The sequence below is a fragment of the Drosophila gunungcola genome, chromosome 3R, assembly GCF_025200985.1.
Source record: "Drosophila gunungcola strain Sukarami chromosome 3R, Dgunungcola_SK_2, whole genome shotgun sequence".
Classification (NCBI taxonomy): Eukaryota; Metazoa; Arthropoda; class Insecta; order Diptera; family Drosophilidae; genus Drosophila; species Drosophila gunungcola.
Genome location: NC_069139.1, coordinates 7,439,762 through 7,458,076, shown reverse-complemented (window position 1 = coordinate 7,458,076; position 18,315 = coordinate 7,439,762). Strand labels below are relative to the sequence as shown.

The window sequence follows — 18,315 nt, the reverse complement described above, 5'->3', positions numbered from 1 at the left end:
CCAGATTGTGTCAACTCCTTTAAAATGCAACTGAAGAATAGGGGTATTTTGGGTTGGCAGGGAGTTTGACAAATTTATCCTCAGGTTTTTGATAAAATGTCTTGTTCAATATTTTTAGAACCCTGTTTTGTAGCTCACTTTAACAAATATTAGATATTATAAAAATTGTATATCCTAAAATGACAATAATATTTAGATTTCTAAGTAAATATAATTTAAATGAATTTTTAACAAACAAACTCTATTAATTTTAATAAACATCGATTTTTTTTACACTGTAAAATTTACAGACAGAACATTATATTTGTTTCCCCATATTTCTGGAAAAGTTTACAAAAATATCCCTCTTAACCACTTTGTACCTTAATTATTCTGCACATTACTTGAAAACTATGATTTTTTTTTTTAAAGTTTGCCTACAAGTCTACTATACAAACCTGTTGACACAGAAGAATGATCGAGAAAATTCCAAAACGTTTTTTTTCGAAATTTTTATGAGTCAAGTTATAATAAATTAAATCTTTGGGTGTATCTTTTTCATACTTTATAAGAGGTAAATCCTTAATAACAATTCTAATTTTTCGTTTATAATCTATATAAATAATTTTCCTGTACATCCTTAAAATTTGTCCAATTTTATAAGGTAATCCTATGTCGAGCCTTATCCTCTTTGTTTTTTTATCGAAGTGCTTATGCTTTGGGGGAATTTCGCAATGCTGCAGTGGGATTTCCAACGCCATAGCCTCGCATCGCCTGATTTTTGCCTGGCTTCCTCTCTTTATGCTGAGTGCATTAATTTGCAGGGCTCTCTGCCGAATCACTCGTTTTTTACTCACTCAAACGGTGAGTGAAACCGAGGGGCAAACGAGTTTTGTTGACTACGATATTTGCTTGGCAAGTGGGTGCCAAGTGTGGAGCTCGGAGCCTTAGGCCTCCCTCCCCTTCGCCAGCCCCTTGCTCCCACACCAAGTGGGCCAAAATGGAAAACAGAAAAAAACAAAACGCACGAATTCTGGTTAAAACGGCGATGAGTCATGCCTGCGATGTGTGTGGAATCGGTTGTAGCTTTTGCCCGTCCATTCATAATCGCGTTTGCTGAATGAACGAACATCTATATGGGCACACACGAATCGGCGTCTTTATAAACAAATATATAGTACCTACAGCTGCGGTCGAGATAGTAGATAGAATTACGGAATTTCACAATTACTGAATACTAAATAAGTCAATAAAAAAGTAACATTTTGCTGTTTTTAAATAGCTTCATAATACTCTTACCTCATAATTTTACGTTGTTTTAAATGCTATGATTTCATAACAAGTGACTTGAAGGGATTTAAAATCAAAAAAAAGTATTTATAGCTAAGTTCGTTAAGGGCAACACTGCGTATGAGTAATATACTTGAAAGCCTTATTTACAATTGTTTATTAACTAAAAAATTAGGGCTTACACACCTAGTTTACACTGGCTGAATTAAGCTGTATTTTAGATCCATTTAACGTTCAAATGCTTCATTATACAAATTATGTGAATAATTGAAAAACCCAAACTCCTTTTTACCTTTGTAACTTACTACTACTATTATGTAGTCCAAAGTTGGTTATGGTAAAAAAAAAAGATTCACAGAAGGCTCTGAAATTGAGATATACTAGCCATCCCCTAGAGATTTCTATAAATATGCATGCTCCTGTAAAATTTAAGACCTGGAAGTGTATAAACAAAGTATATTTGGGCTTTTTATCGCTGCCTGCTGATGGACATGGAACAATATTTGCCGACGACGCCTGCTGGCTACAGAGTGACTCTCGCTGGGTTAGACATTTGGCACCTCGACGCTGGCCAGGATTAGGGTGATGTCATCCGGTTTGCCACCGCCGGGATAGGGCACATTGTGCTCCCTCGCCTTGAGGGCAAAGGGGGATTGATAGTTGGCATTTAGGGACAATTCCCGGGCCTTGTCGACCACTTGACTGGCGCCCACCAGGAGTTCACGTTCATCGCGCTCCTTGAGGCCGTTTAAGATCTTGAGCAGCATGCTCTCGGGCAGGTTGTCGAACAGCCCATCCGTGGCCAGGAGCACCAGGTCACCTGGCTGCAGGGAGTGCCTCGTAGACACTGCCATTTCCGGTCTATCAGAATAAACGTAGTCCCTTTGATTCTCGGGCGCCACTGCCAGCTGATAGGGGGTATTAAAATCATGGGTTTGTTCCTGCGAGCGGTGCAACACCTGTCCGTTTCGCACCACCATAAAGCCACTGTCACCCAGATTGGCGGTGTAGAGAGTGCACTCCCTGCGGTGCATGGTGACCAGACAGGCGGTACTTGATCCCACCACCGGATGCTTTCGGTCACTCAACTCCTGATAGCCGGCAATGAGCAGATCCCGTGGATTGCGTCCATCGAAGTCCGAGTGTTGAGCACGTCCGGAACAGCAGGACATCAGTTCCTTGGCAAAGCGTCCCGCATCCACGCCCATATCCCGCCAGCCGCCCACGCCATCGGCCACGCCCAGCACCTCGGCGAGGGGCGTGGAGCTGACGAACCAGCTGTCCTCGCCGAAACGCTGATTGGACCGCTCACCCGCATACCGCTGCCTCTTGGACCTGCCCTGCACCACCTTGACGAGGTAGGGATCCCGCGAGGACCTCACCGATTGATACGATCGGACGGAGTAGTCCGAAAGGTTGGTGAAGTGGGTGTCCCGGTGGAAGGAGTGGCGAGCGATCTGCAGGGGACTCTTCAGTTGCCGGACAAAGCGACTCAGCAGTCGGGGCCAGCTCTTCAACCGGGAACGCATCGTGGTCATCATATTTTCCTTTATTTCAAGCACTGGAATTTAAGAAAATAACTATGAGAGAATTTGGGGAGTTGAACTATAAAGTTTACTTATAAAAGTAACAATGGAAAAAAGGCATCCTAAAAAAATAAAAGCTCTTTGACAATGATTAATGTGGAATATTTAAAGTTTCGAATATAATATTTGTTCTTCTTTGCCCTTAAAAATAAGATAGCTAGTTCTAATTTTGAGTTTCTAGTTTAAGTTTCTAAAAAAATTATGTATTATTTTGCTGATACATTAAAAAAAAAAAATATATCATAAATTTATATTGAAATAAACAAAGAGGATGACATTGAAAATTGAAAAACAGCCATTTTGAAATGCATACGAGTTTAAGATAAAAGATATGCGTTAGTTTCACCTTTGAGTTTCTAGTTTTAGTTTTTAGTACTTGTTAAGAAAATATTTGATCATAAATTTATACCAAACTATTCTAGGGTTCGCAACAAACACATCTTGATTTAACCGACCCCTAAAACTGTCTTCGTAATTAGAACAAATAAGCTCTCCGAATGCTATAAAAACTTAATCACAACGCAATTGCCAACTTGGGTGTCTGTTTACACCATAAACATTGGTTAAATCGTAGGGCCCGATAAAGAACTCATGGCATATATGAGCCCTGGTTCCAGGTATTTGTCATAGGTAGATTTGATTTCTTTGTTGGCCTTTGTTCAATCTTATCTTGATGGGGCCTACGACACACTGGACTCGAACTGGAACTGGAATCCAGACCCCCATCATCACCGGAAGTTTTGATCACGCTACGGAACTGCAAATGTTATCGCCACAACGCCACAACCTTTTGCTTTTTCGCCATGGCCCGGGGTGCTCCTTATCGTTGGAAAAAGGAAAACAATACGCAAAGATAACTTTTTTTTTTAAACCACTGATGTAAACGCCTCTAGATACCGGAGGCTTATCAAATGGCCGACGTATTCGTATTCGGCAGAATCGCTCATTATTCATTATTTGAATTATTAGCTGTTATGTCTGCCGAATTATGGGGAAATCTTAGGTCAGACTTCCTTCCTGTCCAGGGTAATTGTGCAAATCGTGCAGGGTGTCACGATGAGCGCGCGATCGTGTTTCTGGGTGGTAAAAAACAACAACTACGGACCGTTTCCGACCGGAAGACTATGTGGAATCGAAAACGGAACCGTCACTTTCGCGACACCGGCTTATCTCTGGTGTTCGTGAGTTTTGAAAAATTTCTCTCATGATTTCCTGCAGACTGTACGATTGGGTACTATTTTTAGGGTTCTCAGTTTTATAATATTCGCGACATCGCGTTCTAAACAGATATGGTTTATACAGCATCCGCTTAAAATATGCTACACTCTACTGTTATCTATTGAACAAAAATTTTTTTTGATGTTCACTATATAATAATATTCAATATACTACATTCTACTATTATCTGTTTTACAAAAAACTTCTTTTGTTATTTGTTTTGGACTTTTCAGAGTGTTGTTCTATTACTTTTTTCTGCAAAATTAAATTTTGCATACAAGTTAACTTAATTTTAAAGTAGATGAATCAATAACCCCCAACTGTAATTAAAACAAACATATTTTTCACCATATTTGTTAAAATTCTAAATTGTTATCAAAATCTATTTTTAAAATATTTCATTCTGAGTACAGGGCAATTCCCCCGAAATGTCAGCATATTGTGTTTGTTATGCTTCTGAATCATTTGTTTTTAGTGTATTATCAACAAATGCATTATAAAAACACAGCTTAACTTTTTTAAATAACTACGCTTAAAATGAATAATATAAATTGAATGCTTCTGAATCATTGAGATTAGGAACTTTAATCAGGCAGTCAGAATTTAGGTACAATAAAAAACATATCCTTGTAAAAACCCAACTTCTGAATCATAATTATTAGGTTATAAGCACGTCTGTTTTTATCCATTTGGGTCAGACAATAAGGAAATCCTGAACCCAAATTGACTGTGAATTTTGTTCTCTCGTTGCAGGTAAGTAGAGCAGAGCCACAGAGGAACTTATAGCCACAAATGTCCAGTGTCACATGACCCACTTTTGGCTGCACATTCCGCAACCACCTCTTCCTTTTATTTTTTACAAAAGGGGTTTCTCATGTAAGTGGCGACGCAAGGTCAACGTGGCCTTTTTTTTTATAGTTGCTATCCGCATACAATTACATGGCCCCGTGCCGGTGCCCCATCAATATTTATTGAAAGCTGGCATATCAATAGATAAATGCCTAGAAATAACACCTGCAGTACTAGGTACCGAACACCGGAGAATTGAGCCACCTGAGCCTCCGGCGGCGACATCGGATGGCCAACGGCGACCCATTTCGAAAAGCTATTCCCCGATAAGAGCTAAAGCCACAAAGGCGCACCATTCATTTCCATTCGACGGCGGGTGGACCTGCAGTTTTCAGGGGGGTTTACCGGGGTCTTTAAATTTAGTTGCTTATGTCATAACTAAATTGTCTCGCCGGGGCCATAAGATAAGATAAACGGCAATCGGGCCCAAGAATCGGGTAAACAAAAAGCGTAGTCAAAGAAAAACTGGGCACGTGAGAGCCCCGCCGAAAAAGTCAAGAAATATCCAAAGCAAAAGCTATAGAGCAGCGGGTTTAACCCGAGATATACATACGTATAAGTGTGTATGAAGATTTTTTTGAGCCATATTATACATATGTATATATTTATTTTGTTGAATTTGCTCAGGAAATGCCAGAGCCACAAAGCTTTCAACTCACTCATTTGTGGCGAGCCGAACGCTCTCCGATTTATATTTTTTCTGTGAGTGCGATAAAAACGCTCATTCGCCTTGGCTCTCGGCATTTCGTATAAAAAGCGAGCCAACCACGATGACGCATTTAGTCTAAACAAGTTGGTCGAGCAAAACGCTGCGACAAGCGAGTGAATTTCATTCAGCATTAAATCCAAAATCGTGAAAATTACGTGAAAAAATAAATGTGTGCGAAAATTTACGAGTCGTTTTAAGCATGTGCGGTGCCTGAAAAAAATTTAAACAAAAACAGAACGAGAATTCTAGGAAATATTGAAAACAGACAACACAAATAATTCGCACGATCGCGCGCCACTCGGTTTATACAAATACAGATACAGATACATTTGCGAGATACAATTTGCCAGTGTTTCGGTGTGCGAAATACAAAGGCGAATTTCGCCAGAAATCGCTTGAGTCACTATTGACTTTGTGCGGCCATTCGAAACATTTAAAACATTTAAAGCAAGTCTGCTATTTAAAAAGCAATCAAAACGGAGGACCTACTGCTATCAGACAAGATGACGCTGGACAATTGGAACATATTTAACGATGATTACATGTTCGGTAATCCGCTATCGCCGCTGCCAAAAGTGGTAAGAGTTTTTCCACGGCCATATATACGTAGTATTGGCAGAATCCCGGCCCCGCCCCATTTGGTATATCTTAATGCCCAGTGTTATCAGTGTTTGCCATTAAATTTGTAGAATTCCAATGGGTAAACTACCGATATAATTCCCTATACACACTATATATACCCATATTCATGTGGGTGCATTTGTACGAGCGCTTATCGTTGCCAATTGAGTTCTTGGAATTTGGAGATCCCCTTTTTCCTTGATGCCTTTTCAATGCCCCATCAGCGTTTGTATATAGCATTTTGTTTGCTCTGGCGATAAGCGGTCCCAACCTATTCCTGTACGAATGTACAACTATAGCCATTCCCCCGATCGCCCAATTTATTTATGTTCACGCTCATTACCCCAAAATGAATTGTTTTATTTCAATTCGCGATAAGGGAATTATGGTTGACTGTGGCAAGTGTTTTGGGGCTCGTGTGGGCACATCGATCAATGCTTTCGTAATTGTTGAAAATTATTATTTTGCGTTCTCTATTTTAAAGTGCTACGTGACTGATTACGAAATTAAAGCAATGCTAAAATGCAATATTGGGAATATTTCATTTGTACAGTTAACATTAAACTGCTCGTCGAATTTGGTGTTTGTAAATTACAATTTCTTGATGTATTCTATATGCATTTTAAAATTACAAAAATTATTTGATTAGTTTCAACACTCTTTTAGACTTTCAAATTAAACTTAAAATAAAATTAATATAAATTTTTTAATCTAGCCATCACTTAAACATTTTGATTTTAGGAGTCTTTTTATATAACTTGTATTCATTTTAGCCTTTTTAAAAAAGAAATACAATTACAAAACCATTATCGTTATGACTCTCCCATTAATTTATAAATTTTTGCGTGTAAAATTCAATTAAATCAAGTACACCCTGCGGCAAGTCTTAAAAAGATATTGCCAAAAATCACCCTCAATTTGGAATCACGTTGCGATTCCATGCCACCATTTACAGTTACTATTTTCCGGCTTAAAGTCGGTTTCTTGCAGTTTCGGCTTGCTTTTTTTTTAATTTGCCCATTTTTAACCATTGCATTTCACAGTCCAGTGATCCGGTCTGGCTTTTTTCGCGTCTGCGTCTGGGTCTGGTAATAGTAATGGTAATATTTCTCTGGGTCTGTTTCTGTTTCAGTTGCTGTTTCTCCAATAAAACCGGCGCCATTCGCTGATATCGCACACGTGCGATTTTCGTGACAATTTATCAAGTTTGGTGCTCTGCGTTCTTGATTTCCATACATGAACATTATTTCTCACTTTCTGCCAAGGGGGTTTTTGCCTTTTTTAATCGTAGAAAGTGAACGAGGGTCCGATTGTGTGACCCTTTGACTTGTGAACCTCAAGCACACTTGCGTGTCACTTGATACTCGGCATTATAGAGGGACAGATGTGTTTGTGTGTGTGTGTGTTTTTTATATATAGTACATATATATTTATGTTACATATAGCTTGGCAATTGGGGCGGTTCAAAGTGACAGGCTGCACAAGTCAAACACTTGCCACATGCGCGCGGCTTAAGTTCCGAAATGGTTCCATTAAACACTATTATATATAACCAGCGCCCCCACATTATCGCAGCCAAAGTCCAACTTTCTTTTAATTAACTGAATAACTGAATATGGTCTTGGTCTGCTCTTGAAGTAATATTTTTGTGAGGGGGTTAACGTATACTTTCGCAATGGTTTTTTCGGCCTTAATATGTGGGCGTCTTCGATTGGTTTGAGTTTGAGTTTGAGTTTGACATGAAAGCAATCACTTGAAAGCGTTTATTCGGGGGAATTTCGAGGACAGACAATAACTTTCCTTTGTCTACTGCTGCCTACACCCTCTAGAACTGGCCTCAAAAATAACTCTCTTTACTTAAAAACATAGATATATATATATATACATGTATCTACTGATCATGCCATGTCCATGGAGCATGCAACAAGACTGCATTCAATTAAGATCAAATTTAATATTAAATATGTCTACGAATTGTGAGCGCACTTAATTGCATTTCCAGTCAATTTAATTGAGTTGCTTCTTAATGAATCCAATGCAATTTGGCATTACTTTATCGTTTCAGAGCAGTGCCAAGAAAGTTCGGTGCAGATAATTTGACAGGCGAAGCGATTGAGTTTGCCCTGTAATTGAAGTCCTTTGCTAAGGCTTTTCCCTGTTCTCTAATATATATATATATTTATTTTTTTTCCTTTTTTTATTTTCTCCTGCTGCCATGGGTAATTTCGTGTTGGCAAATGTCCTGGCTTTTGATGGCTGCGGTCACGTCCTTCTGCGAATTGGCCAAAACGCCCCGAATGAAAAGTGAAAACAACTTTTACTACTGTCTTCGCTTGGCAGGTCCTGTCTTTCCCCTCCTCCCCACTGTCTAGGTTGCATTGGTGTCCTTTTTGTAGTTTTCGTTGTGTTGTCCTTTCTGGCGCCCGAAAGACGCGTCGTTTGTTTGCCATTTCCTCGAACTGCAAACTTTGCCATAAATTCGCTGGCCCCTGCCACCCCCGTTTCGTTTCGTTTTTTCGCTTTTTTTGTTGTCGCGACAAAATGCATTTAAATAAATTATTCCCAGACCAGTGTCGCGTCATTTTATTAGCTTCCCTGCACGTTTGCGCATATATCGAATGCCCACTTTAGTTGGCCAAATCAGCTTAATTATGGCTTAATGACCAAAGTGCATTCACAAATGTGCTATCGATTAATGGCAACCCAACCCAGGTAAATAAAATGCAAGGTTCAATGCCCTGCTTAAACGCCAGAACATAAATATTTTCACTCTTTCTTTACGTTGTCTTTTTTTTTTTTAAATATCTCATGCAAATTTGTTTTTTCCCTTGTCCACGCCCTCGGAACAAAAGTCTGATTAATTTGACACTGAACTTAAAGCCCCAAACGACTCCAGGGAATCCTGAAAGCGGCTGCAAATTTATTTGACAGGCATTTTGCACTTTTTGCCAAATTTTGAATTATGGCTGTTGCCAGCCAGCCAGCCAGCCAGCAGAGAAAAAAAATGTTAAACTTTAATTCAATTTCGTTTGTGTGGGCGTTCCGAAAATGGACAAACGTCAAGTGATTTTAATGACGGCGCTGCTTTCTGTGTACATAATACATATAAACAAATATGTATATACTTTGCATAAATGTTGGTTACATAAAGGGGCCTCTCTGTTTTTGTTTTGCGTGCCTAAAAAAGGCCGGCAAACCGTGTGGATGTGGATGTGGATGTGAATGTGGATGTAGATGCGACTTTTGTCGACTTTCTGCCGGCCGTTGACTCTGGGCCACTCCAAAATTCTTTAGACGAGGGAAAAGCCAGCGGAAAGGGGCGGGGAAATTGGGCTTTATCAAGCTCAACCGCCAGCCGGCACTTAGCACAGTCAACACGCCGATCGGCGTGGCCATTACGCTTGGGCATTGCGGTCACGTTCTCCTTGCCAGTGGAAAAAAAAAAACAGCATTAATAAAATGAAATAAAACAAAACAGCAAAAACATCAACGGAGTATCACTACGAAAATATGATTTCTGCTTCTCCTTTGCGTTAATTGTTTTATTCGCAGAATTTGCATTCAAATGCAATTCATACGAGAGACTTGCAAAAATTCGTATCTGGAATTATGCTTATCGTCAAGGGAAGCCAACTGCAATCGCAATGTTGTAGGTGCACAGAAAATAAATCATTTTGTGAAGACGGTCAAGGTTTAATCTGCTCAAAATATAAATACAGTTGTTTTGGATTTTCTTTTTCTTTTTCATATGTGTTTAATATTTAAATTTAGGCATTTCCTAATAAGAACTGGATCACTAGTATTGTTATATTAAATAGTTATAAATAAATTAAAACTAACACATGTTAATAAGTGTTTAATAATTATATAAAGACATTTCCTAGATAGAACAGGACAACTATGGTATTTTCATATTCAATTTGTATAAAAACATTTTAATATCTGCATATTTCCCAGGGCTTAAATTCTTATTATTAAATATTAACTAGCAACAATAAATCTAAAAAAAAGTATTAACGTAATACATTTTTTATTTTACTGAATTCTATACATTCTTCTTTATTAAATGTGTTGAAACTAAATGAAACCCACAGTTGTTTTTCTATGTGCATAAACCATCAAGCTGAAGACGCCGCACTTGAACTTGTCAACTTTTCAATTCTCGCTTTTATTTTTTTCGCTGTGACATTGCAGCAACTTTGAACGAAACAATGCTGGAGCTGCAGTTTACTCAAGTCTTTGCCAATTGAAAAATCAAAATTGTATTATATTTTTCTGATAATTATGCGCATTTCAAGCTAAACAAACGTCGACCTTCAGCATGCAATTTTTGTATTTAACAAGCTTGCCAACTACAATAATTTATGCCACTGCGGCGGCAACAACAGCAACTAAAGCGTTTAAACAAAGGCGCAAAATTAGTTTGAATTCCGAGTTTTAAGTTGGCAACTTTAAGTTAACATTTGGCTAATACGGGCGGGCCTATGTTAACTCGGGCTGTTAGCCTTTGTTTTTCTCGCTGCTGACAATTATTAGCCACTTTTGATATAAACAATACAAATTGTCGTCGCCTGTTTTCGTTTTGTTTTTGCCTCTGATGATGCCAAGAGTTTTATTTTATGTGCCGTCATTACGTCATTGTCAGGCTAAAATTGGCTTAAAAATAGCCCAACACGTCAGCTGAAACAGAAGGCAAAGTCTCGGGCCCGAGAATTTCTTTAGCACTCAACTTGTTGCTCCTTCACTTCCCTTCCCTCTTGAAAACTGTTTTTGCTTTTTTTTTTCGGCGAATACGATTTTGAACTAATTAGAGTCAAGGTCGGAGGTGAAATGCAAATCACAATGGCAGCACGGATTTCAGGGAATTGATTAGGACAAGCGGAGAAATAGTTTTCTAAGAATTTCTTGCTTAAGGTCATGACATTTACACACTCTTAAATGTCTAATCATAAAACTGGGACATTTTTAAAACATAGATTAAACAAGTACACAAATTTCATTAAAAACATTATAAATTTAATCTTTTCGTTTCATGGAAATTGAATTTTAATGTATAAAAAAGATTAAAACAATTTAATAGTTATATTTCCGCCAAGTGTAGATCAGTTTAGTTGCATTTTGAGCCGCCTTATAATCGAATTTGCTGCAGTCCCTCTGTATTAGTCAGCAATTTGCGTTTTTTCCGCTGACTACGTCAGTCTTTTTTGTGTCCACCGCTAGCTGTTCGATGTTAGCTGCTCGCTGCTCGCTGCTGGTTTCATTTGGTTTGTAATTGACCCACAGATGTGAACTCGCAGACCAGACCGCTCCTCCTCTGATAAGGGAGATCACCAGCCGACATTGCCATTGCCGCTGAGCTGGCTTTAATTTAGACAATTCAATTCGCGGCTCTTGATTGCCAGTAGTTCGCTTTCGTGTTATTGTTATTTTTATTATCACTTGTTTTGCATGCAGACGAACTTTTCTTAAATTGACTGATTCATCGGCTAAATATGGTTCATGTGCCTGCCGGGGGAATTAGTTCAAAAAGCAAATTTACTTTGGAAAGTGGGTTAAAACGAAAGTCCCCGTCCCCGAAAACAATGTGGCGAAGGTGTTAAAAGTTTAAACACCAAAAGTATCAAGCGGGAGACTTGAAAGTAAATTCCAACAAAAAATAAATATATAAAAAGCGCGTACAAAGAATAAAATCGATTGTTTGTTGTCAATAAGGGAACGGCCTTTGGGATTGGGAAACGCGGCTGCGATAAGATCGTCAAATAAATAAGCATACAATCAGCAACACCCTGCACAGAAAGAAAATGCTAAGATCATTTAGATAAAAAATATTTTATTTAAATTTAAATGATGATGGTAAAAACAAGTTTTAAAACATCTTAAGATGTTAAGTTCTTAAGTTCTAAGTAATATTATATATTATATATTTTTTAGCTCTATCTTTTTTGCCTTATCTTCTTATTTTTTTCTACGATACAAATCACACCCATTTCTTTCGGTGCATCCTAATATATGTAATTTTTTTAGCCCACAACAAAAGCTAGCAATTAGCGTATTGGCCAACTTGCTGGCGACGGAAATAAACACTCGGCGAGACAGGGGGTCTGAAAAGTTAGTTATTGTTAATGTCCCACACGCACACACCTGTTCGGTGGACATCTGTCAGATGGAACCGGGTGTGTGTGGTGTATGGGGTATATTGTGTGTAGTGTGTATAGTGTGCACTATAAATATACATTTTCACATATTCGGGACCATAACTTTTGCCAAATGATTTCGCCGAAACATTGAGTTGTTGTGGCCTAGCCGCCGTTGTTAATTTATGGGCGAATGAAAGGGGTTTTTTTTTGTTTTTTTTTTTGATGGATGGAAAGAGCTGCTGTAAAATCGGCAAATCGGAACTAACCCACACGCGAGCAGAGATGCATATATGCCATGCGCTATAACAATATGTATAGTATTGTGCTATAAAAGTATGGCTGTCGAGCGTGGTCGTCGTGTGGGCAGCCGCTCAATTAAGAGCAGGCAGCGTTTAAAATTATTTGATTTTCCCAGTGGTTGTCTTCTAATTTGAGCAAACAGCTCGCGGCCCGAGGCGAGGCACACACCCAAAAGACAGCTCTTCGGGTTCTCTAGATATGTACATATAGAGTATATCTCATATATCCCAGCGATCTCGCGGTCTCGCGATCTCGATCGTTGCCAATTTCGCTCGCCGGAATCGGATTCAGTCGCAAACGAACAACGAACCATCGAAGTTTAGAAAATATCTAACAATTAAAAGCGATCGCGCGCGCGCTTTTTCTCGAACCTCGAATCTCGAACAACGAAACGAAAATAAATTTGGAAAATTGCAATTGTCGTTTTGTTTTTAGCGCGCGTGCATTGCCAAAACGAATCAGAAACTGAAACAACTGAAACAACGAATCGAGCTAAGGAGAAATATATAGACGCGGGAAGGAAACAACGCAAAAAACGACGCACATTTCTCAGTTGCATGCCGCGTGGATCGAAATATACATATATATATATATATATGTATATATATTTAATTATATATATTGCTAAACTTAGAAATAAAAGCGAAAAAGGGAGGAATAACTTGGAGAGGCGTTGCCCGTGGCCAAGGGAAAAAATAAGAAATACGCATGAATACTATACTATATGAATGCAACATTAATTGAACTAGCTCAAGGCTCAAGCCCTCTCACTCTCGCCGCCTCTCGCCCTCTCTCTCTCTCTCTCTCTCTCTCTCTCTCTCTCTCTCTTTCTGCCACAAATCTGTATAATTATATAATCCAATTTGTGTTATTTATTGCGCCCCTGAGAGCAGTGAACCAAACTGAACTGGACACGTGTCATTAGATTTTAAGCCTCGCACACATACGATACATTGCGTTGATTATGAGCGCTTTCGCCGATCGGAATATACATTTCAATCCTTTGCGAAATCAGCAAACGCTTATCGTTAAGCGACTGAGACCGCCGGAGAGCAGAAACTACAAGAACTGAGCAATCGAACAACGAATATATAGACGAACTCTGCTCCCAGCTAAGCACAAAAACAAACGAACCTTTTTTAAAATATAAAAAAGCCAACGCAGAAATACAACGAAATATATAAGCAATAAAATAAAGCCAAAAACGAACGAATTTTAAAGCAACTATAACAACACTGCGACAACAACAACAACATCCAACAAAGAAAGAAAAACCGGAAACATAAAGACAAGAAAGGATCATCACATTGTTAAAGAACTTTTGCAGAGAAAAGTGTCTTTTTTTTATTGTACATATAAACATTTAAACATATATCTAAGTTCTATAGATTTGTTTTTGTTGATTTTGAATATATAGCTCATACATATATATCTTTGTTGTCCCAAATTGTTGTGTTAGCTTAGCTAGGCTTAAAATATAACGAATACTAGTCAGCCGCCCAACTGTGCGTATACGTAACGTGCAACGTCACTGCGTATACTTAATATTTAAGAGTAGATAACTAAGGATTAGGCCAAAAACCAACGAACAAATGATGAAAAATCTGAACGGTAGGACGCACAATGCGTGCTACCATCCCTACTACCATCAATCGATGCACTTTGCGCAGCAGCAACATAATCAACAGCAGCAGCAGCATCATCAGCAGCAGCAACATCAGGAGCTGCAGCTGCAGCAGCAACAGCAGCAGCTGCATCAGCAGCAACATCAGCCATCCCATCAGCCATCCCATCAGCAATCGTTACGTCATCAGCAACGGCAACTGCCCACGCAGCCTGCCTACCAGCAACACCAGCAGCAACAACAACATCAGGAGCAACAGCAACTGAGGCAATCGTTTGCCCACAATGCTTTTCCACTGCGCAGCAGCAACAGCAACAATTATGGCCATGTTGCTGGCAGCGCCTACGCCGGCAACAGCAGCAATGCGGCTGCCATGGCCGCCGTGTGCCAAATGCAGAATTTTTTTAGTCAACAACAGCAACAGGAGTACAACAATTGCTTGCCTATTAATTATTATCAACAACAACAGCAGCAACAGCAACAACAACTACAGCAGCAGCAGCAACAACAGCAACCGCAACAACAACAACAACAGCAACAGCCAATGACAGCTACAACGACAGCAGCCTCATGCAATGCCACAACAGCAGCAACAACAACAGCAGCAACAACAGCAGCAACAGCAACAGCAATAGCAGCAGCAACAACAACCTCTACGAACAACGACAACAACAATAGCGATAATTTTGCAATGGATGCCACTGAAATCGCCACTTTTCTCGCCAACGAGCTTTTCCTACAGCAGGTATAGCAAATATCGATGATTATATCCCTATCGAAATTCGGGAAATTGGGCGCGAAACAATTGGCAAGCGATGTGCGTACTTATTCATCGCCAAAAATAGAACAAATGCGAAACAACAAAGGGGGGTGGGCAATATAAACAAAGTGATGGATTGGGTCCTCTCTTTGCTTCTCTTTATACGAGTTGGCAAAAAAACACGTTCTTTAATTCCTAGAAATGTGCGGAAAGGCCGTAGTCTTACAGTCTTAACAATTGCTTTCGATGTTTTAAAAAAAAGCGATATCAATGGCTCATCAAGTCAAAGTTAGGAGATTATTCCTCAAGAACTTATGAATACTGCTTTTAAGCAAATACTATTTGTATATATATTTCAGAGTTTAAAGATAATAAGCGAATGAAATTGAATACCCTTTGTTTATTATTTCGCACTTATTTAATACAATTTGTTCTTTGTTTATTTGCAGCTCGGCAACTTTGAGACCGTTCAGAGTGTTTTAACGCTGACCACGCCCACGCTGACGCCCACAACCACGCGCAGCATCGAGGATTCCTTTTTCCAGATTATTTCGGATACGCAAAATGATCGTGGAGCTGGTTGTGCGGGATTTGCAGTGCCACTGGTGCTGCCAAACGCCACGGCGAATGCCAATGAGTCCAATGGCAACGGAATTTCCACAATTCCCAGCCAGCAGCAGCAGCAGCAGGAGCAGCAGCATCAGCCGTTCAATGTGAGTCTGGTGGCAGGAAGCGATTCCGAGGAGTCCAATGGCTCCTACAACGATACCCAGATGAACGAGGAGCAGGACACAACCGATACTTGTAAGTAGAGCTGGCAATCTTCTTGGCCACTTACTAACTGAGTATACCCATCTTTTCTATCTGCAGCAAGTGCCCACACGGACAGCACCTCCTACCAGAATGGTCACATAATGGGCGGCAGTGTGAACGGCGGCGGAGCCAACAATTTCAGCAATGTCCTGGCGGCCGTTGGCTCTGGTAGAGGATCCACGGGCAGCAACGCGAATACCTCAAACAGTGCCACGCCGGCGCGTCGTGGAGGCGGTCGTCGGCCCAACCGGTCGGCCAACATGACGCCCGAGGAGGAGCAGAAGCGGGCGGTGCGCCGGGAGCGGAACAAACAGGCGGCGGCCCGTTGCCGCAAGCGGCGCGTCGATCAGACCAACGAGCTCACCGAGGAGGTCGAGCTGCTGGAGAAGCGCGGCAGCGTGATGCGCAAGGAGATCGAGGAGCTGACGAACAGCAAGAACCAGCTGGAGTACCTGCTGGCCGCCCATCACCCCACCTGCAACAAGGTGCGCACCGATCTGCTGAGTGTGGCCACCTGCAACGGGCTGATTGCACCGGCCGGACTCCTCAGTGCCGGCAGCTGTGGCAGCGCCGGATCGAGCAGCCATCACAATCACAACAGCAACGACAGCAGCAACGGCACCATCACCGGACTGGACGCCACCCTGAACTCCACCGGGCGGAGCAATTCGCCGCTCGATCTCAAGCCATCGCCCAACATCGACAACTTGCTGCTGAACATCAAGGACGAGCCACTGGACGGGGCACTGGACTCGGGCTCCAGTCTCGACCAGGATGGTCCGCCATCCAACAAGCGTTTCACCTTGCCGCCCATGTCCACGATGCCGCACGTCCATATTTCAACGCTGATGACGCCCACGGGTGCCTCGTCGGGATCGCTGCAGACGCCCATAACCAGCACGGCGCCTGGTGGATTTGGCAGTGCCTTCCCGGGCATCGCCACCAATGGAAATGGCAGTGGCAGTGGCAGTGGCAGTGGCAGCGGAAACGGCAGCATGAACAGTCCCACGCTGAATGCGCTGAACAAGGTGCCCAAGGAGCGGCCCAACACGCTGGCCTTCCAGCGACCCATGCACCTGACCATGGCCAATAAGTCGGCCGGAGGAGGAGCAGGCGGAGCAGGCGCAGGAGCACCGCCCACGCAGATCCAGGGAGTGCCCATCCAGACGCCATCCACCGGCACCTTCAACTTTGAATCCCTGATGGACGGCGGCACTGGGCTGACTCCGGTCTCGGGTCCACTGGTGCCCAACACCTCCGCCATGAACAAGCATCCGCTGGAGCTGCCCACGCCCACCGCCGAGCCGTCCAAGCTGGTCAGCTTATAACCGGACAGGAGCTGGTTGCGGGCCGGAGGATAGTCAGGAATAAGTTAAGTTTGATATAATTCAAAACGTAGCGAACGTAGCATACTTACACATGCTAAAAGGAAAATAGAAACAAGAAGAAAGGAAAACGGAAAACGGAAAACCGAAAACCGAAAAACCAACAAAACATTTTGCTAGTTGTAGGAGAGATAGATGTTTTCATTTTTGTAATCGTAACGAATATTATGTTTCGTTATAACTCTAATGTTTTTTGTATTATTATCTTTATTATGGTTAATTTATGATTTTTGCTATGTCTTTTACATACGCCGAGCTACATATGTTATGTACTTGTAATTTGTGCAATTTTCAAACCTTTTCATTGCGTGTTATATATTTTCAAAAAATATACAAATGCGAACGAACGAAGATCGCCTGGAAAATGATAAGGATTGTAGGGAGTGTAGATTTGAAGGATGCGTTGTGATATTTATTATAAAACGAATACAAAAAAGATACCAGATAAAAACAAAAAGTTGAAAGCGAAAGCAGGAGCAGTAAACAGTAAACACTAAACAGTAAATAGTAAACAGTAAACACTAAACAGTAAACAAAAGCGTGTAATGAAAGGAACTAAGCCGGTTTTAAAATTGTACATTTAAACGAATCGCGTTAATATATATATATACGAGTATATATATATAGTATATATTCAGCATACAAACTAAATACAATGCCTTGAGAGAGAATTAAGAAATGCAAAACACTTTATATATGTATATGTATGTTTAAACCTAAACAATAATCGCGTTACAGCAAGTTTTATATTGAGCAAAAGCAAAAGCAAATGTGAAATGAGATAAATATACTTATTGTACTCTGTAAGCTGCAGTAGAAAACCCAAATATATTTTTACTAAACGCAACAAATGCGCTATTTTCAAATACCATTTATAAGAAATGACAAAAGCAAAGCAATTATTTAATATGTAATTATGTATTATGTATTATGTATACCCAAAATACGATTTAACGAAAGCTGATCAGGTAAAAACAACTCTCGCCCGTTTCCACACTAAATTCTCTGATTATATTCAAAATTATCAATATATCCAAAACCAAA

The 18,315-nt window shown here is 40.5% G+C and overlaps 2 protein-coding genes across 6 annotated transcripts in view; one reads left to right on the top strand and one right to left on the bottom strand.

Moving 5' to 3' along the window:
- Positions 1–17,320, top strand: part of LOC128255667 (transcription factor kayak) — a 31,240-nt gene extending 13,920 nt beyond the window's left edge. For 2 of the 4 annotated variants that reach the window (XM_052985359.1, XM_052985368.1), the window contains exons 2-3: positions 15,523–15,877; positions 15,944–17,320. In XM_052985359.1, coding sequence (XP_052841319.1) covers positions 15,523–15,877; positions 15,944–17,214 — 1,626 coding nt within the window. In that variant the 3' untranslated portion in view covers positions 17,215–17,320. Of the gene's footprint in view, positions 1–5,702; positions 6,210–12,799; positions 15,059–15,522; positions 15,878–15,943 lie in introns of those variants that run through there. The other 2 variants (XM_052985378.1, XM_052985353.1) reach the window with 2 other exon arrangements.
- On the bottom strand, positions 1,712–3,220 carry LOC128255788 (protein phosphatase PTC7 homolog fig). Of its 2 annotated transcripts, none has more exons than XM_052985544.1 (2): positions 3,202–3,220; positions 1,712–2,830 (listed from the first exon to the last, which is right to left on the bottom strand). In XM_052985544.1, exon 2 carries the CDS (start codon positions 2,808–2,810, stop codon positions 1,815–1,817), a length of 996 nt encoding a protein of 331 aa, XP_052841504.1. In that variant the 5' UTR covers positions 2,811–2,830; positions 3,202–3,220; the 3' UTR covers positions 1,712–1,814. The 2 variants fall into 2 exon arrangements, with proteins under 2 accessions (XP_052841504.1, XP_052841496.1); XM_052985536.1 differs by lacking the exon at positions 3,202–3,220 and adding an exon at positions 2,888–2,925.
- Positions 17,321–18,315: the final 995 nt, after the last annotated feature.